The 21,604-nt window shown below is 39.6% G+C and overlaps 1 protein-coding gene across 3 annotated transcripts in view; it reads right to left on the bottom strand.

Moving 5' to 3' along the window:
- Positions 1-20,131, bottom strand: part of PTN (pleiotrophin) — a 108,929-nt gene extending 88,798 nt beyond the window's left edge. For 2 of the 3 annotated variants that reach the window (XM_011995485.1, XM_011995487.1), the window contains exon 1: positions 19,705-20,131. Coding sequence is in view for 1 of the 3 variants with exons in the window: in XM_011995486.1 (XP_011850876.1) it covers positions 15,555-15,556 (2 nt within the window). In the remaining 2 variants the exon portion in view is untranslated. Of the gene's footprint in view, positions 1-15,554; positions 15,559-19,704 lie in introns of all 3 variants that reach the window. The other variant, XM_011995486.1, reaches the window with a different exon arrangement.
- Positions 20,132-21,604: the final 1,473 nt, after the last annotated feature.

Genomic DNA, 21,604 nt, shown 5'->3' with positions numbered 1-21,604 from the left:
GAAAAATTAAAATATAGTAAAATTGATATTTATTTAGTATACTGCCACATAAAACATTAGAAATACTGAGATGTAAAATGTTTGGTTTTGTAAAATATTTATCAAGAGTCATTAGAACAGCTTGCTTTTCTTTTCTCATAGGACACATTACAATGCAGAATAAGCATTTTTCCGTGCCTTGGCAAATCATCATACACCTTTCTACATTTGGATTAGCTTCCAACGTTTTATTCTTCACTCTTCCAGTGTCATAAAATAAATCCAAGAATCCATTGTAGTGAGTTACTGTCAGCATCAATTCCCTCAGGACAGTTTCATCCTCTTAGTCATATCCAATTTCCGTATTTATAGCTATTAATTTGCCTTTCCTAAGTGCCTTTGGCCGCACGTGGAGAGTCTCTCCAGTGGCAGCAGCATCAATGTTCCCACCTTCAGTTACTTCTGTAACTCCACTTATGTGTGATTTGAGTTTCACTTCCAGTGTTAAATTATTCCTAATTTCTTGCCTGCACTTTCATCTTTGTTGGCCAATTTCTTCTTTGGATTACCAATTTTTGAAAACCGTCTTGTGAATTTATCATTGTGAGACAAGGAGGCAACAAAAGTACATGGTTTGCTGCCTGTGCCTAAAGTGAATAACAGATTCACGGTGACCAATTACAGACAGACTATGAAAGAAGAGATGTGATGGGTCACTAATTATAAAGCAAATTTGCTATGTATGTGGTGATTTGTAGATTGAGCAGCTAACAGTGAAATTTGTATTTATGCAATTTAAGTATTTTATATACTTTTAGTTAATATACTAATAAATTATGTTGTTGGGGGACTGGTGTGAATTAATTTTACTATGGTAAAGTGAAGACTGTCAGTAATTTAAAACTTCATTTCTTTGTCAAACTTTCCAATGATGTCTGAATGCCTTAATGTATGAGAGAAGCTACTTTCTAAACATGGAAAGTTGAGTTTTTACCCTTGGAAGTCATATATTAAAAATAAAGAGGGATTTTGCTTTCTTAATGTCTTTCCCTGTGAGACAGACAGCTGTAGATAGTCATAGCCATAGCCTAAGTTTAAGAAAACAAAATGTTATAATGGTGTAGTTATATGCTTGAATTTACTAACCAGGATTATCTCAATGGTTTCAAATTTGATCATGTATTAGAATCATCATGAGGGCTTATTAAAGAGCCAGATTGCTGGACCTACCCTCAGAGTTAGGGTTACTAGGTGAGAATTTGCATGTCTAATGAGTTTTTAGGTAAAGCTGATGCTGCAGAGCCACCAACTTAAACACAATCAGAAGAGTATTCCATGGGGAGAGAAGAGAATCCACAGATCATAATCTAGGAAGAGCACAGACACTGAATCAAAGAAATTAGTGGAATCTTAGAGATATTTTAGTGTAGGTCATTTGTTTTACAAATGAAGAAATACAAGCCTGAAAAATTCAGGTGACTTAATACAAAATTAGCCAGTTGTAGAGGCTGGTCTAGAACATAGAATCTATTATAGTCCAACAAATTCTGGAAGACTTCTAGTGCCATAGTAGGTCGTATTTTCAATAGATATATGCCAAATGTATTACACACACACAAAATGGTTCTCAAACTTTAGTGTGTCTGAAAGTAGTCCTGTGGCCTTGCTAAAAATTAACATTGTTAAGCTGGGCAATGTGGTGCCCGCCTATAGTCTCAGCTACTTGGGAGGTGGAGAAAGAAGGATCGCCTGAGCCCAGGAGTGAACTCCTGGGCTCAAGCTGTAGTGTGCAATGATTATGCCTGTGAATAGCAACTGCATTCCAGCCTGGGCAACACAGTGAGAACCTGTCTCTAAAAAAAACAATAAAAAATAGAAATAAAAATTAACCTTCCTAAGCCCTCACCTAAAAATTCTGATTCATAGATAAAGTATGGGACACTTTGAGACCACAGCCCCATGAGATTCTAAAGAACAGGTAAACTGTTCTTTAAGAGACAATGTTCTATGATTGTGTACGCTGATGTTTTAAGTCAAATAATGTATACACAGAAAATAACAAAATGCCAACTTTTAAAAAAATTTTTTTGCAAAATACTTTCACAGGTTATGATAATTCCCTCCAAAGATCCTGTAAGGTCAGTGAGGCAACTGTCACGCTCCCTTTTTGAAGAAATCTTGGAGAATTCTCCATTCTGGAAACCTCCTTCTTCTCATCTATGGAGAGGGTAGTAATACTAAAATGGATCTCATAGAATTGTTTGGGGGATAAAATGAGATGAGATCTAGGAAGGCAATTTGTCAATAATAAAATATTACATGGATGTTAGCTGTTAATGGAAGGCCAAAACAGAGTATGAATTGTTTCAGAGTATGAAACAGAGTATGAAATATCAATTGGGTCATCTGTAGATAAAAGAGTTTTAATTGTACTGTAATAGGCTCATCCTGTAGAAGCTTCCTGATTGGTCAAAGGAAACAGATAAGGCAAAGCTTCAGTGAAATTGCAAGATTTTACCCTCCCAGGCCCCAGATTATCTGAACCAGGTATTGCTGACTAAATCTGAATCTGGAGCAACATTAAGTATAATATGCCCTGTGTTAAATGGCTTTCTTAGAAAAGATCTTGTCTGATCTCTGTCCCCAGGACATTTCCTGCCTCTTCTGACTGATAATTAAATTGGGGATTGGAAGCCAGACAATATTTATTTCCTGAGCGTTCTTTTCTTTTAGTAAAGCTGAAAAAATAATTTTAAAGGAAGAAAACTGAAAATGATCCATTTACCACTGATTCTGCCCTCCCTAGGAAGAAGGATCCCTGGAGTGAGACAAAGAAAATACAGAAAAGGAAGGGAGTGTCTTCACATCCCAGCGGGGCATGTGGAGGAGGAGGAGGTGCTGACTATGGACAGCAAGAAGCAACATCACCATCACAAAACACCCAGCACAGTGGCCCTTTCAACAAGGAGCATAAGAGACTGTTTCTACCTCTGATAAAAGTTCAGCATTTTGCTTTTCTCCACATATTTTAATCAATATTTACCAAGCCATAACAATCTGGCTTTCACTGTCACCCTGGGGTTGAGTTCCATGAGTAACTACCTTTTCCACTGGCTGCAGAAATAATGACTCCATGCATGATTGGCAGAAGGTCATTCATTTGAGTACAGGAAAATGAGCAGTTTCAAGAAAAGAGCTGGCATCTCTGCATGGGTGAATCAGTGCAAATCTAAAATGCAGTTACTGAAATTACAGAAGCCTCTCCTCAGCCAGTTGGCCTCTTTTGGAAGACATGGCCTCAAACCATTCCAGTGCATGTGAAATGTCTAGACGTGATTATAGAGTTTTTTTTTGAAAGCTGATGCATCCAAGGAACATTTAAAGTAAGAAGCAAAGTAATAAAAAACTTTTCTCAGAAAATTAAATGGTTAATATGGTCTTACCACATTTTCTCGTGAAAGTATGCTGTGAATGCTCAGGAGGAGGAAGGTGCAGTAATGAGACTAGAAATTTACAGCTTAGATGGGAACCCAGTCACCAATTACCAAGTGCTACAAGCCTGAGGCTACTTCTCATTAAAAGGCCTCCCAGGCATCATGGGTGTCCACAGTTCAGAGAGACCTCAGAAACCTGCACCTAGTTCATGCTCGGTTCTTAGGATAATCCTGTCTCTCCACAATTCCTTTAGGCTTGCAACACGCTCTTGCCCCAAATCAGCTCTTGTCTAGATTTCCCCTTTCTATCAATGGCACTAGAATTCTCCCAGATTGATCAATTTCAACATCTCATTTTTTACTCACCCTTCATGTACTCACCTCCCATTGTAATGTCTAGACTACAGATAGCCTTTATTTTACCTCATGGTGTGTCCAGAAAGAATCCGTCTTAACTACCTACTTACACCAAGGCATCAGCAATTCACTTATTTATTCATTCATTTGTTATTGTATAAAGTATTGGCTAAGAGATCTATAGTGAAGTGGGGAGAGATAGTCATTTAAGGTAACTGTTACAAGATAAGAATGAGTACAAGATAAGAACACCATTGCCTCTACCAGAACTCACACTTTCTTCCTTATATTTTTCAATATTTAAACACAAGTCAGGAGACACTACCTCCTGGAAGCCTCCCCTGAATCCACCCTCAGCTGACTAAAATGTCTCTCCAATGGGTTTTCATATGTGCATATCTAGTTCATTGCACTGAAATTGCACTGATTAGCTGTTCCTGTGCCTGCCTGCTCCCCCCAGTTAGATGTCCGATTCAAAAACAAGGACTGTGAAGTATTCATTTCTGTATTCCTGATACTTAACATAGAGCCCAGCTCATTGTGTTCATTGCATATTTTTAAATGAATGAATGAATGAATGAATGAATGAATGAATGACTATAAAAGGAAAACCATAGAAAGTTGTGAAACAGAGAAAGGGGTAAGTAATCATTTTAACTAGGGGAATAAAGGTAAAATTTTCACGGAGGTGACGGTATTTAAGCAAAACATTGAAGTATGCACAGGATTTCCAGAATGTGAAAGGATCAAGGGGTGGAGTGGGGGTGGTATACAAAGCACTACTTTTTAAAATGTAACTGATTCTCTCCACCTCTGATCTGTTACTTCTTTTAAAATAATCTTTTTATGCCTTACTTTTACCAATTCTTTTCTTCTCTGTTGTGGAGAACCTTCAGTGATTCCTTACCATCTAACTTGACATAATTCAGGCAGGTTAGCTTCCACTTGAAGGGCATTGCTATCATTCCTTTTTTTTTCTTTTCTAACCCTCGCTTCCACTCTTGGCCACTCACTCTCTACACAAATCAGGCCCTTCTGTTTTCTACCTCTGAGGTCTTGCCTTGGATCATCTCTTTGGCTTCCCTCTTTCTTCATGCATTACCGGAGATGCTTTCCTCATGACTTTCTGCCATACACAATGCAACTCTGCCTTTGAAAATCCTACCCTTTCCCAGAACTTTGGGATGCGACAGCAGGAGGCTCGCTTGAAGCCAGGAGTTTAAGACCAGCCTGGGCAATATAGCGAGATCCCATCTCTAAAAGAAAAAGAAAAGAAAATCCTATCCTTTACATGCAGCCACCCTTTTCTGCTCCAGACTGGAATGTCTTCCTTCTCTGAAAAAAAAACCCACCGAACCACTCTTTTATCATTTCATTTCATATTCGATTTTCTAGCTCTAAGTCTGCTTTGTCCCGTTTATGAGGATGCAACTAAGATGCCTACAGGCCAGGATCATGGACAGCGTCTTGTTGGAACATGCCCGGTGTCTCAGACAGATATTCTATTGATTAAAAATCCTGGACAACTGAAGCAGCCCTCTAAGGATATATGAGAGGCTCTTGACTTCAGGTAGACACCTTGTTATTCAGCTACTGGAGGGTGGGTATGGGTACCTGCAGTAGATTTAACATTTAATTCAGTGAGAAAAAGTATAAATTATGTTATCAGTTTGGTAAAGGAAATCACTAACTATATTACAAAATAAAAAGTCTTACTTCCCTGTTTCAGCTGTAGAATTATAGTCATAGTTATTTTAACTTCTTCCATGCTGCCAGATTAAAGACCTTTTTATAAATTTGACTGTGTGACTAGCCCTTTGAGACAGATGCATCACTTTCACCGCTTTTGCCCTAGCTGTTGTAATCCTGGGATTCCTTCATGCTTTGCAGCTTTCTAGGTTTTGCCCTTTGTCAAACTACATCAATACTGGTCTCAAACCTGAATCATAAAAGACATTTTAGAGAAATAGAGGCTTAACGCTCATGTAAAGGAATGACCTATCACACACAACAGGCTGCAGGGCATGGAGAATCCATCACCTAACCTTTCCCAGCCTCTGTTCATCTGTGTCCCACTGTTGGACGTCCAAGCTTGACAGTGAATGCTTTCCAATGGGAAACTGTAGCAGGATTTTTTTTTCCCATCCTTTGGTCCCTATTGTATGTTCAGCTGCACTGGAGCTAGCTGCTAATCAAAGCCAGAGACTCTCAACACAAACAAACCCGGCATTGTGGCCTCCCCCCGGGATAGAACACAGCAATCCAACAAACAATTTAGTCAGGTGATAGCAGGCTGGAGAAACAGACTGAGCAGCTCCTAGACACCCTCCTGCTTGTACTCCCAGCGGTCCCTTTCCTCAACGCAGGCATGTTGAAACACCATGCCAGGCAAACTGGTATTTGAGAAAACAATGGGAATGAAACAATCATATGCAATCAAGGAGGGCAATCTAATGGCAACATTCTTTATCCAAAACACAGTAATCTCTTGATTACAAGGAGGTAGAAATAAATGACATAGTGTGAAGAAATATTCCTGGATACTGGCTAGAGAGAAGAAAGGAATCGTGAACCAAAATATCTTCAAGTACTCCCTGGACCCTTGACATTGAATAGGGGAATGGAGGTAGAAGAGTATGACATTTAAGAATTTTGTGGTTAGAAATATTTGCACTACACCCTCAGTTTTATTTTTTACTAGCTTTTGATCTTGAACAAGTTATTTCTGAGACATGGTTCCCTCATTTAGGAAGAAAAATAGCCTTTACCCCATAGGGCTGTTGGGAGCATTTAACCCAGCACTGAATGTAAAGTTCTAGTATTGAACTACCCACTGTATAGAAAGCACTCAATAAGTAGTAGCTATTATGACAGTACTATTAATGCTGGTGAATTGTGCTCAGAAATTTAAAATGATGAGAAATAATAAGAACAGAAAGCAAGGTCTTCAGCTTCTAGAACTAGCTGGTGATAAGGGAGCAAGTCTCCTTGCTCTTAGTAGTTCCTATGAACAACGTCTTAGAGGTGCTGGCAGGTCTTGATTTTGACTTATTGCCATGGGTCCTCAGAACACAGCAAGGGAAGTTAGGGATGCCACTGTCCAGGGTGAAGGTAGACGACAAGGTATTCCTTCAGACAACAGCAGAAGCTTGGCTCCAGGTACCTGAGCACTGATGATGGAACCATCCTCTTAAGTACAAAGGACAGAGCAGAAGAAAAAAGCTGGAGATGCCAAAGAAAATGATTACTCATGTCACAATTTTGCACTAGGCCAGCCAGTTAATATTAATTCTTGCCAGAGTTTCTGGAGGTCCAGACATAGGACAGAGAGGAATAGAAACTAGTAAAAGGTTACTACAATTCTATGCAACAATAAGCATGGATTGAGTACTATATGCAACTGGCATATAGTGGGTACTCAATCATTTTCAGGAATATCCATACTCAATGCATATTCAGGAAGTGGTAAAGTGAAGGACCTAGACACAATCGTAGGAACAAACAATGGGGTTCAGCAACAAGAAACATAGCCAGTGAAACTCAAAATTAATATAATATAAAATATAAATATAAAAGACAGGGATGCAAGATTAGCAATTGAAGTAGCTTCTTATGGAAACCTCCAAATGAAAACAACGCTAGTCGGTCGGGTGCGGTGGCTCATACCTATAATCTCAGCACTTTGGGAGGCTGAGGAAGGTGGATCACCCGAGCTCAGGAGTTTGAGACCAGCCTGGCCAACATGGTGAAACTCCATCTCTACTAAAAATACAAAAATTAGTCAGGTGTGGTAACATGCACCTGTAATCCCAGCTCTGTGGGAGACTGAGGCAAGAGAATTGCTTGAACCCAGAAAGTGGAGGTTGCAGTGAGCTGAGATCACACCACTGCACTCCAGCCTGGGCAACACAGCAAGACCCTGTCTCAAAAAAAAATGAACAAGAAGGAGGAGAAGAAGGAGAAGGAGGAGGAGGAGAAGAAGGAGAAGGAGAAGAAGAAGAAGAAGGAGAAGGAGAAGGAGAAGGAGAAGGAGAAGGAGAAGAAGAGAAATACCAAACCTAAACTTTTTCTGAACTGAAACAGAATGTTGAACATCACACATTACAGCAAATAGCAATCAAGGCAGAAAACCAGCCCCCAAATCTAGAAGGCGTGTGTGCAGCAAAGCCCTGGCTGAAGGAACCCTGATGTGCTCTAGCCCACAAAAAGCACATTTCAGTCTCCTGCTTTCATGATCTGCCACTAAAGGTGGGGAGGACATGAATGCATGAATGAAAACAATGTGTTAGAGGGTAGAAAGGTTTATGGAAGAGTTGGCTTCATGGACCAGACTGTCTAACTCCAGACTCTGCACCCAAGATTCTTCAGGCCCTGTTTTGGGAAGGAACTCTTCATTAGAACAGCAGATACCACTTTGTCTTGAAACACTCCCTCTGAGAAGAACAAGAAGAGGACCAGGTTTGCTCCACAGAGCTGGAGTGATTTCATGGGACTTTTATGGCAAGATGCACCTAGAGCGGAGCAGATGTGGAAAGCAAAGAAGGCAAATTCACCCTAGAGGAATCTCCATAGGATACACCATGACAGCCAGATGGGCCATAAGGGCCCTATGGCATGCTTAATATTTCCTTTTTAGTGGCAGAAGCCTCAATGCTATCTGATAGAATTTTCTGTGAGGTCTGCAGTTCCTCTCTTCAGGTACAGGGCTTCTATCAATGGAATTCTTGGATGTTTTCTCTAAAGCCTCAGTTCAAGTCCAGTGCTGTTTCTTTTGTCTTATTGGTCTTGCTGCCTTTGATATAAAGGGCTTCCATTTAACATCTTGTGAAGGAATGTCACTGGATAAGACATTAGAAACCCACAGAGTCAGCCTGCTTTTAGGAAAAGTGGATCTGTCTGTTTAGAGAGAAATTGGTAGAAATCCACATCTACCCACTTACTCCTGCTGAATCGCTTCTAATCTGCTTCTCCAAACCAAATTCACTTATGACAGCCTTGAAGCACATTTTCAAATCCCCAGATATCACGTATCAGAAGGCCAACTGTAATTCCCTAACCATCAGACGAAAGCCGCAATTTAAAAAGGCTAAAAAATCACTTCAGGCCAAAGTTGGTGGGAATCCCAATACTGGCACAGATACTAAACGCATTTGACTTTCACTCCTCCTCTGCGATCGGGAATGTGGTGGTCAAACCCAAATTTGATCTGACTCACTTTAAACTCAAGCCAATTGTTCACTAGTCATTCCAAATAATAACAGAGCAAATAACTCCCTGAAGGATGCCAAGCCCTGGAGCGACAACGCATCAAAGAGGTTTGCTGATCTTGCAGTTTACCCACCTGCAGTGCATCAGGCCCACTCCCTTGGGCCCCACAGCAACTCACAAGTTTCTCAGGCTCTTGAGAGGAGCTAAGGGGTTGGATCCAACCTGGGTGGGACCAGGCAGCTGTGTCTTCCCTGGGGAGACTTTTACCCTTGGATATATGGAAGGGTCCTTTAGGGTAAGAAAGAAAGACAATGTGTACTCAGCTTGACCTTTAATTGGTACACACTAAGTTCCCCACGATTATTTGTTCCCATCTAAACAGCACATCCTTTGCAGGGACAAAGATTTGCATCTGTTTGTTTGCTTTATGAGATGTTTGTTTGTTTGCATTTTTCCAGTGCTGGCTCTTTTATGAGCGTTCATAACATTAATTTACTTAGCATTTTTTATGATTCTAATTTACCCATATCAAGCTAAATAAATTGAATTTCCATCTTAATTGGTTCATTTGGTAGAATCAAGTGCACATGTTAACATGTGCATAGCTGTTAAGATATATCACATGCATCAATAACACTGTTAAAAAGCAGGACACCCAATTATGCATCTATTTTTAAAAGTTACATCAGAAAAACTGTAAAGGTGTATCAGGGTGTTAACAGTGGAGACTATTTTAAGAATTATAAGTAAGTTTGCTTTTTTATAAAATTTAAATATCTTGTACCACGAACATGTATTTTTGTAGAATGGGAAAAATAATGTGTTTCTTCAGGTACATTTGTGATTTCCTAATAAGCAACCTCATAATGGAAAAAAAATCTTTCATTATTTTTCACATGGTTAAAATTAATCAAACTTTTCACACATTTGACCTGCATTGAGCTATATTTGAGATTCTGCATATTCCCAGAGACATTATTCAATAATGAAATGTATATGGTAAATAAGAAAAGATAATGGGAAGAAAGGCTTTATTTTATTGTTTCAAGATATAAGCATAGACACGTGTTAAAAGTAGCCTAATAAACTACCCGTTTCTCTCCTCTAGCAGCTTCAGGCTTGCTCATTTGAATCCCTTGAAACGTATCTAAAGAAATACATTGCACAGAGAGGGCAATTTGTTTTTGTAATAAATATTTTTTGAGGAGCTGACTTGAGCCTTGAAATCAGGTTCTTTCAAGATGCAAGATATGCTTTTTAAGTCAACGATCTGATGTTCGTAAGCTCACAAATGAGGGTCACCATATGTTAAAACCTTAGAGATGATTCTGCTGCTGGGTACAATGATGCCATGGCTATGTCTTGAAAAAAGCCATATTCACATCAAACAGGAAAGCCGTTATGAAAACACTGTTCTCAAGTTTTGTGTGGTTTCTGCTAAAGTTTGAATGTGTGTCCCCACCAAACCTTATGAGGAAATTTGACTTCCCAATGTTGGAGGTGATGCCAGATGGGATGAGTTTGGGTCATGGGAGTGGATTCCCTCATGAGTAGATTAATGCCCTCCCTGGTGGGGTTTGGGAGGGTGGGTGAGTGAGTTCCCACTCTTAGTTCCCCTGGGAGCTGATTGTTAAAAAAAGAGTCTGGTACCTTCCTGTCTTTCTTGCTTCCACTCTTTCTGTGTGATGTCTGCTCCCATTCACCTTCTACCTGAGTGGATGCCATCTGAGGCCTTCACTAGATGCCCAATCTGGAAACTTTCAGCCAGCAGAATCATAAGCCAACTAAACCTTTTTTCTTTATATGTAACCCAGCCTCAGGTATTCCTTTATAGCAACAGAAAACAGACTAAGATAGCTTCTATTTGTTTTAGCCTGAGTGAAGATTTTCTCCGTTACCTAAGACTGTTACCCCAATATGCTCCTTATTAATTAAATCTGGACTCTGAAGCAAAAAGCCCTGGTTCTTTCTCTGGGCAGCCCAATGTCTTCAAGGAAGTCACAAAGATGGATGATTCCTGGTCTAGTTCCATTATGGTATGGAAGGAAAGAGTCTAATGCAGTTATAGGAGTTAAAATGTGAAAGAAGGGAAGACTCTAACACTAAGTCAACATATCACATATATCTTTTTCATATTAAGAATGAAGTTTTCTAAACACTTTTCATTAGCTTTTAAAGCAAATGAAGAAGGCAACATTTGGATCACTGACACCCTCTCGGAGAAAGACCCCAGCAGAAGCACTGGGAAGGAGGCCCAAGTGCAACATCTGGCCAGAGTCTTTTTACGCTTAAGGGAACTTCAGTGAAGTCAATAGCAAATCAGGTGGTGTCCGCAATTTTCTTTCATAAATAATCATACATTGTAAATATTATTTGGTCAAAGATGTAAGTTTGAGAAGATTTTACATATAGCAAGGAGCATTACTGACAATGATCCTGATCATTTTTATTAAGCTATGGACATCATAACTGGAGAGTTCTGATTTGTCTCCTATTCCCTAAAGTTTGTTGAATTAAACTGTTGTGGCTTGCTACTCAAAGAGAGGTCGCCAAGCCAGCAGCACTGCAGTCACCTGGGAACTTGGTAGAAAAGCAGACTCTGAGATTTCATTGGAGACCTACTGAATTTTGGCAAGAACCCTGGGTGACTGGTAAGCACGTGAAAGTTTGAGAGGCACAATTATCCAGCAATCATGTAAATGAACTGCTGCTAGCCAATTACTAAAGCTTATATTTAGTGAGAATAACCAATTCAAAAAAAGTGACATGTAGCTTTTAAGACACTCCAGAAGGAACTATAACATGATCTGAAGTAAAAGAAAGCATGCCTGTTTCAGTTTAGCCTCATTTAAGATGTCTTCTTGCTTTTTTTTCTTTAGTATGACTCATTTCTTTTTCTTCATTCCTGTCACACATCTTACCTCCTCCTCACTTTGTCAGTCGAACTTACCTTCAGGCATCTGAGGCAATCTCTGGGTGTCCTGAGAAAATGACAATGACAACAGCAGGATTGGGGAGCCAGAAAGGCAGAACTTGCCCCACTGACTTTATTAAGTTCAGTTCATGTTCAGTATAACAATTTGGAGCTTACAGACGTTACATCGTGACCATTGACCTTTACCACCAACCTATGAGGTTGGCAAAACAAGTGACATCATCATCATTTCTCACTTACAGCTAAAAAACCTAAGATTCCAGGAGATTCAGTAACACATTCAACAGCCCATACCAAACAGCAGGTGGACTGTGGTGAGATGCTGGTTCCTGACTCCAAACCTTAACTCCTTCCCTGGACTGAAGCCTCTATCAGCAGGGGTCAGAGAGAATGTGGTTATGAGCATTACTAAGGTCAGCAATAAGGTGCTTGTCTCTTGGATTGGGAGTCTCCTATATGCAAAATGCTCTCCTAGACCTTATGGGAAAGCATAAGGTCAAAGAGTCTGTATTGGAGATTTTGCCTGCCCGACCCCCAGGCCTTGAGCATGATCACATGCTCCATGCTCCATATGTTTCCTTCCAGAAGAAAGGATTTTCAATCTGCATTTAGAAAGAAGGAAGAAAATGGTATGAGCATGTGGAGGTGCGAGATCTTTCAAGAAGCATGGAATTCCGCCTAGGATTTTGCTTGTATGTTTGTTGCAGATGCCAAGTGGGCATGAGAAAGAAAAGCAATTCAGGAGGGGGAAGAAGTGAGAACTTGCATCTGGTGCTGCTTCACCATGATCATCATTTTCACCTTCCTGCTCAAACACTCCCAGCAATCAGACTGTATGTTCAGTACTTCACATTGATTTTCTCCATTGCTATTCAGACGTCAGTCCTAGAAGGTAAGTATGTGCTCCCACGTTAGAGATAAAAACATTGAAATAAGGAAGACCACAATATTTGCTCATGGTCACAGAGCTACTAAGAAGTGTAGTGGTTTATACCTCAATATTTTGGACCTTGTAGCTCAAATATTGAGCCACCAAGGCTACCGTTTCCTTTTTTTTTTTTTTTTTTTTTTTTTTTTTTTTTTTTTTTTTTTTTTTTTTTTTTTTTTTTTGAGACGGTGTCTCCTCTGTTGCCCAGACTGGAGTGCAATGGCGCGATCTTGACTCACTGCAAGCTCTGCCTCCCGGGTTCACGCCATTCTCCTGCCTCAGCCTCCCAAGTAGCTGGGACTACAGGCCACCACGCCCATCTAATTTTTTTTGTATTTTTTAGTAGAGACGGGGTTTCACCGTGTTAGCCAGGATGGTCTTGATCTCCCGACCCCGTGATCCACCCGCCTCGGCCTCCCAAAGTGCTGGGATTACAGGCGTGAGCCACTGCGCCTGGCCAAGGCTACCCTTTCTAATGTATCATCTGTATCTACATGCCCTGTCATATGTCCAGTTTATGCTTAAGGGAACTTCAGTGAAGTCAATAGCAAATCAGGTGGTGTCCGCAATTTTCTCAAATCCACCTCTTAAATCAGAACCACTGAAGATGGGCTCCAGGCAGCTGGCACCTACACATGACCCTAGTTAATCTGATAAACATTGAAGACAGGCAACTGCTTCTGTAGGTTATTTGACCTCTAACTGTACATACATTGGACTTGGGGTTTGACATAAGAGACAAATGGGAGATAAAATCAATTTATTAGCCTAAGAAAGATGGCATTATATTACCGAGGAATAAACTCAAACCAGGAATTTTAAGACTTTTGTTTTCATATCTGTATGTCATTGAATGTGGCCCCCTTAACTTCTCTAAGCCTGCATTTCTGTATCAATTTTTTAAAAATCCCACTCAGTCTACCTGAGTAGAGTTACAAAAATATGATGAAAAAATAAATGTGAAACATTCTGAGAAAAAGACCTTATAGCTACATAGAAGTTATAATGAAAATAATGCTTCAAATGACTAGCTTTGTCACTTTGAATAACATGGTTTGTTAAAGAAGTGGTAAGTAAAGTTTTCTGCATTCTGGAGGTAGTCTTGAATCAGAAACTATGAAAAGTTTAAAATTATCAAGGTGAAATATGATTAGGAAGACACTCTAGAGAACTGGCAAGCCTATATGACATTTGGAATGAAGAGAGTGAAGGAAAGAGAGTGGGAGAAGTTTCTGGAGGTTCAATGTTGAGCATGGGAATGCTTGGGCTTAAACAGGAAATAGGCACCAGGTTGTTTGGTAAGGCGAGGGGATTAGGCATAGAACACAGACGGTCAAGGTGGGTGGAACAACATGGGCAAAGAGAATGAAAGGCATTTAGAGCTGCCTATTTATTTTCTCGTTCATTTGCCATCTTCAATGGTTCTATGCTAAATATGCTAGGGTTCTTGAGAGAATGAGAGACAGCCTCTGCCTTAATAGGGTACATAGGTTGGATGGGGTGGGGCTGGTGTCAAATGGTGAAAAAGGAGGAGCTGAAGTCACTATAAGGGGTGACGGGGAGACTCTGAAGAAAAGAGAAGGGGAGAAATACAGCTCCACCTAGAGGGGCATTTGCCTTGGAAAACCTTTGGTGCCTTCAATTTCTGACTCAAGATTTCATCCAAATTCTACAGTTGAAGTACAAGGATTTGCCTTCTTTTCCTTCATGTATATGTTTTCATTAAAGGATACTCCTCTCGTCTGGTATAAATTTTCCTGAAAATGACATCTACAGTGAGTGCCATGTCTTAAAAATTATATTGATTCTAAATAAAACTCAGTCTGAATTCTTAAGATGTCACTTCCAATAATTTGTTTCTGCTACGTTATGTGGCAAATGTGAAATGAAAACACGAAGGAATTAGGAGTTCAATTTCTCTTCCAGAATAAACAGCATTAAAGGAATTAACAGACATAATGCTTTTGAAATAGATGTTGGGTACCATTTAGCCTTTTGTGAGCTCCCCTTTCCTTTTTCTCATAAAAATGTGATCCCTTTGACATTGGAACTGCTTAGGGCAACAGTTGTACATATCTTATTCTAACTTGTGTTGTAGTAATTAGTGTTTTAATATTCTTACGTATATATTGAGTAGATCATTAGCTGCTTGAAGACATATTTATTTGTCCTGTGTCCCTCATCACACCACCTACCATAGAGTACGGCAGTCACTATCCATAAAAATCTGGTAGGGATAAAAATAAAATAACAAGAAGTCCTTTACTTCAATCTCCTCCTCCAAATAGAATTGTGCCCGAATGATTTCCTTCAGTATTCACTGAAAAAATATTAAAAATGTGAGTCTAGAGCTCATTAGAGAGAATCTTCCTCCAATTCTCTTCAGATTTGAGAATTTTCCTTGTGAAAGAGTTAAAGCTCGAAGAACAGTTGTGACAATACTGAAGCATTTGGAGAGGAGAGAGGAAGGCGGGGAACTGAAATATTTGGAAATAAATGTACACATTTGGAAGACAAGGGAAAAAGAAAAGCAAAACAAAAGGTGAAAAAAGGAGTGCCCAAAGAAATTAGGAAAACATTAAGATAATAACATATCAAGGAGGTTATGAGATAATCATAAAAGGTTGGGGTTAGCAACCTGTGACTTTTAAAGCATCTTTTCCAGAGATGGGTGAGGGCATAATGGATTTTAATTGAGATCTCCTTTAAATACATTTCTAATAAAGAATTTCACAAGTTCACATCACTTACCAAACACAAAGTATTAGATATTGTCGAACCATAGAGACAGACACCATGTTCTATTTCTTAAACATGCTACATTGTCCAGCACAATGTAGTATTAGGCATCCAACATACATACAATAAATATTGTTAAACTGGCTGGCCATAGGAGCAAGAAAAATTGTATTGTTGGAGTAGGACCCCAAGAGGATGTGATGGAGATGAGTAACTCTAGCTGCACCGCTACATTGATACTGGGAAGCTGAGACGAGAATGAGGTCAACACATTGCAGCGATGAAAATGTTGGCTGACCCTTAGCCAGGGTCTTGAGTCAAAAAAGAAAAGGGGAAAATACCACTGAATCAGTAGAGAGGGCATTGAAAACACCAGCTAGGAAGGTCCAAGTTTCCAAGAATGCCAACATATGGACAAACATTCCTGGTACATCTGTACATAGAGAAATGTATGCCATCATAGCAAGAGGGAATTGGGCAAGACGTTCTGGGACCTGTTGGGTGGGAAATAGTGGCAACAGAATTAATAGAGAAATGAGAGAAAGGAGGAGAAATAGGTCAACATAAAAGCAGGAAGAAAAGGGAGCAAAGGGTTAGAGACCCAGAATGCTATTTGTGTTTTAAAATGATGTTTTGGCTTTTGCTAAAAGCAATTCTTAGAATTAAGAGCCCAATTATCAGTTACTATGACTCACTTCTTTCAAGATTAATATACAGAAATTGATTTTTTGTTACACCATGTGTGAAGTTAAAAAAAATCTAAGAATTCTATTTTTAGAAAACTGGATATGATGTCTTTTCTATTTGAGATATCACTTTATCTAAACCACTATGAAAAAAAATGGTTCAATAAATAAAGCCTAGAAAAAGGAATTAAATTTTATTTCTAAAAATATCTCAAACATGAAGGAGTCATTGTATTCCTTGTCCACCCAGAAGAAATAGGGATTTGTGGTGAATGTGATCTACATAATTAAGTCCACAATATTACCATGTTTATAATACCCTCTGATAATGTTTCAGCATAGCTACCCTTTTAAGCTACTGTTTTAATCTCTTATTTACTAAATGCCAAAATAGAAAAAAAAAAAGAGGCTTGTTATATTTTACAATCTAGAAATATTTTAATGACACCATGAAAACTATGCCGCACACTAGACTGGCTTGAAGTGGATGGAAAAATTGCCCAGTGGGTGGAAACTTGAATTGTCCATAAACATCAGAAGGAAAGACAGCTTTCCATGAGGCCATGCCCAAATTCCACTTAAGCCAATTGACTCTGGATGGAAAAAAGCAAGCCTAGCTCATAAAAAAAAGGTTCATATCTGAGTATCATTTTACCTCCCCTCCCACAGCAGTGACATGACCTTGTGCCAGAAGGAGACAAAATCTCTTCGATTATTCATTTAGAAAAGAAGCCAGAGGAAAAAACATTCCTCACCCTTGTGAAGAAGCCCAACTCAACATCACTAGCAAAGCCATGGAACAAAGGCCATTGGAGGGCTCCAACTCAGCCTCATGCTCCAGAGAAAAGCACATCTCAAACTGGGCCGAGTTGCACTCAGGTGTGGAGGACGTTTGCACTCATCACATTGGGTGGTTTCAGTCTGGACACCTCCTTCCGGAGAGAAGTCAGGAACACCTCCCCATATCATTATGCTGCCATATTAAAAGGCATAATCATTTAGAGAACTGGAATTTTTATTCCGAATTTAGACTTCAGGCCTTCAATCTATTGTTAATTTATCACACCATTTTCAACGAGCCAGGTAAACTCAGTTTTGTGGGAAAGTTTTGAATAGTAATTAAAAACACCACATCACAATGGGAAGATGATCAGAATTCATGTGAGAATGTCATATAAGTGAGAAAGCAAGAATAGCTTCAAAGGAAAAATAAAGTATTTGAAGTTGAAATATTTGATATCTAAGATTGATTTTATTTTAAAAAAATGATTCAACTATCTGGGGATCTTATTTCTTTCTGTTGTTTTCAACAACTAGGTTTTATGAAATTTTAAACCAGGCCATTGACTTGACTGAAATTTAAAAAACAATGAAAATGCAGATCTTGTTAGGTGTTGCTATAAGTGAAGCCAAAATAAGGCACATGGAAAATATCAATAAATTAATAAGTTTATTCTTCCAAATCTCATGATCTCATGGAAAGAGGTCTAAAAAACAGAGAATTATATATAATACATTAGACTATAAGTATAGTTAGGTACACCTTATTACTCTAATTCTCTACAATATCTCATTTAAAGTCAGATAATCAAAAAGTCATATATTTAATAGGGCTTTTATTTATCTCAAGCTCTAGCTTTGAGAACATAATGCATTTGCATCCAGAAGCAAACAGCTGGAACACAGCACCTAATGCTGTTATATGTGGCTTCAGGTGGGAGTTCCTTATAGTGGCTTTTCACTAAATGCAGAAAAAGATGTCCTAAAGGGAACCAGTGAGCAGTGGCAGAGAAAAGATCACCTTCTATGTATTTAAAGTACAATTAGAGAACTTAAGGCCCAAGTTTCTTAAAGCACAAAAGAATGGTATTAGAGTTGTTCTTTTTTTAAATAATACAATTTTTAAAAATCTCACCTTCTAATTTAAATGAAAGAGTACAAATATTGCCAGTCTGAAATAACTCATTTCCCAAAGGAAGCAAAGAAATTCAAATTTCCTCTGAATTTAACTGGACTATATTTTTTAAATGACTTGGCCTTTAAAGTGCATAATTTACTTAAAAGGAAACATAACGAAGATGGAAAACACAGCTTTATTTTCTGCGTTGGGAGACTTCTGTTTTGTTTCATTGTCATTACCTTTTAATATTCCTACATATCAACGCATTCCCAGATAATTAAGGGGCTAACATGGGCCCTGCTGTTTCATCAATTCCACATTTGCCTACGATCATAAAATTGCTTCATTATGTTAATAGTTCAAAAGTTCTTTTTGGTAATTCCTGAATCTCCTCCCGTACCCCTCTCTCCAGCACACACACACACACACACACACACACGCACATGCACACATCACCCCTTTCTCAGGCTGCTAAAGCAAAATGCCTGGTGACTCTTAACATGAGAAATGTTCAAGGACTGGAGCTTTAATGTTCTCTCCTCTTAGGACCCCATCCCTCCTATTTTCTGAATGTGTCCCCAAACTTACAAAGCAGCTCTTAATAGACACAAGGGTGAGTTAACACTAGAGTGTATATAAATTGCGTGTATGTGTTCCTGTGTGTGTGTGTTGTGTTATGTCATGGAGAAAGGGGTGTGTGTGTATGGAGAGGAGAGAGAAGGCTTCACTTTACATCTATTAAGTAAGAAAGGAGTTGAATATATTCCTCTCAAAAAATATTTTCTTAACTTATTAGAAACAACAACTCAGAAACTCTAAAAATCTAGTAAATTAGTAACAAATACATCCTAAATTTATGGGGGTCAAATTAAAAGTTTAATGGGTCTATGTACAGGGCAGTTCTTTAAATTTGCATTCAAACGAGAGACGGGACTCCAGGTGTGTCTTCTAAACTTCGGTTCTAACCATTTCTGGAATCATTCCTGGGCTGTCAGGTGGGAAGACGGGTGCCACTAGTGCTGTGAGAGAGGTTCCATGTCAGCGAGCACTGGGAGGAACAAACCCCCAGCGCTTACCTAGAAATGCCAGCTAAGGGTCATGGGCTGGCGGGCCCTGGGGCAATCAGAGAATCAGAGAGAGGTTGGGAAAATGAGAGCTGCTTGTTCAGGCTGCCGTACTTTCTCTCCAACTACCCAGCCAGAGACACACCTACTAAAGCTCCAGGTTTTACGAAAAGCAAAGATGCACTCTCCAGCCCATCGCTGGAACACGGTCCAAATGCACGCTTAACATCACAAAAACTTCTTTTCTTTCACTTACCTAAGCACACCCTAACTAACCTAACCTGAAACCCCCAAAATACGCCTCCCTTGGCCTCTGGAGCAAGTCAGTTTTGAAAGCAGTCCTATCAGCAAAGACACCGGGCAGCCTCTCTCACTCCTACCACCATCATCTGCTGGTACCCAGAAAAGTGGCACAAGGTGAAGGCAAACTCGATCGAAGAGCCCTCCGAGAAATCGCACATTCCTCTCACTTACTTTGAGTTGCAAACGTCCCCTCTGGCGCTCAGTCTGCCTTTGTTGCAAGGGGCGAGGTTGCTACGGCTGAGTCCAGGTACCCGGCTCGCTGCAGCTCCTGCTTGGTCTGCTGCTGCTCTCCCCGCCTTCTGGACGGATGACTCACTGGTCTCTTTCTTCCCCTCTCTCCACTTTGGATTTTCCTCTGCTCTGGGGCTCTCTTGGCGGGATTTTTGGACTGGAAGGCGGGGAACCTGATCCTGCCTTTGACTCAATTACGCCCTGACAGGGAGGGAACGGAAGGGAAATGGAGAATGGGAGGGATGAGAGGAGCGGGCCAGGAGGACGCAGGCTGGGCGAGGGAGGGAGAGCGTTTTGCACTCGAGAGCTGATTGGGAAGCTTATTAAAAGCAGAATACTCCAGGGGCAGTCTCTCCCCGTGGAGCAAGAAAGAAAACGGATTTGAACCAAGAGGCCACGAGATGGTACCTTGTTTTGTTTCTAGCAGAGACCAAACACAACATTTCTTTTCCAAACTCCACCCATGATGTATTCTTCAGATGAGTGCAAAGCCACTTTGCCAAATAGGATATTTTAAATGGACAATTGATGGCATTTTAGGTTACAGTTTTGGCCCCCCACAATCCTTTAATGATATTCAGGATGAAAAAGCACTCTCTTCAAACCAGCCTCTTCTTCCACCCACGAAAGCCCTCCCTATACTCAGAGGCAGTTACCCAGCTGTCAGTCACATCTCACCTGCAAAGCACAAAATGTACAAAGTACTTTTTCTCAATTGTCACAGAGTGACAGACGTCTGAAAGTTCCCAATTAAGTGCTACTTACCTTTAGGGAGAGCTCTTTCCTTTTTTGGTTTCCTTGGCACGTTTAGCAACCTATTCAGTAACATGCCTTTGACACCCAAGAATTTAGAGGATTCGTCAATGTAGCTCAAACGCTGAGGTTTGTAAAACTTGGAGGCTGGACTTTGCATCTCTCTGGAATTTTCATTTCATTCAATTGAGGAAAGATGCTAAGGCAATGCATAGGTAAATATTTATGATATAGATGAGATAAAAGTATTGTGTAAAAGGATTAAGACGTATTACACAAATTCACCCAAACATTTTCAAAATGTAAATTTTGAGATTTTCTGCCACTTATCAGCTTTTCCTGCTCCTTGGTTAGTTCCTTTTACCTACTTTTACTGCTCAGCTTATCATTTGATGGCGTCCATCCCAAATTGCTTGTAAAAGAGACTCGCATTTTTCATAGTTCTGAGGTTACATCCGTTCATTTCAATTTGACAAATATTTATTAAGCAACGTATTTACTTAGAACTATCCTTAAACCCCCAAACTAGAAGCATTGTCTTGTGGCAAGTAGTTTTTAGGGACTTGGGGCTCTTATATTGACTGCTACCTGTAGAAATGTCTCTTGGAGAAGTTAGCTGGAACCAAAGAGGTGGCTCTACAAACTCAATCAAGCTTTTCAAAAGGAACAGCATCAGAGATGCACTTACACACATACAGTTTATCCCCCTTCCCAAACCCTTCATACACATACCACATACAATTCTCAAATGAAATAACTAAATAAGGAAGCTGTGTTCCTTTCTTCTACACACAGGCTTCAGGTTACCTATTTTCCTTTTGTGATTCCACTTCCGTGTGAAGAAAGCATTGTTTAATTGGATTTCACCTGTATAAAGTGTGGCAGAATGCACATTGTCATTTTTATTAGTATTTTGCCCAGTCCCTTTACAGAAAAAGATGTCTCAGCATTCTATTAACACTCCACAGAGGCAAAGTTTCTAAGGCATTGAACAAAGAGCTATCCATTTTCTTTCTGTTCTTCAGCTTTATTTTAACATATGTAACATATGTACATACAAATGTACATACAATATATATATATACAA

Source organism: Mandrillus leucophaeus, unplaced genomic scaffold (assembly GCF_000951045.1).
Source record: "Mandrillus leucophaeus isolate KB7577 unplaced genomic scaffold, Mleu.le_1.0 Scaffold49, whole genome shotgun sequence".
Lineage (NCBI taxonomy): Eukaryota > Metazoa > Chordata > Mammalia > Primates > Cercopithecidae > Mandrillus > Mandrillus leucophaeus.
The sequence above is the reverse complement of the archived record's forward strand: the minus strand, read 5'-3'. Positions and strand labels throughout refer to the sequence as shown.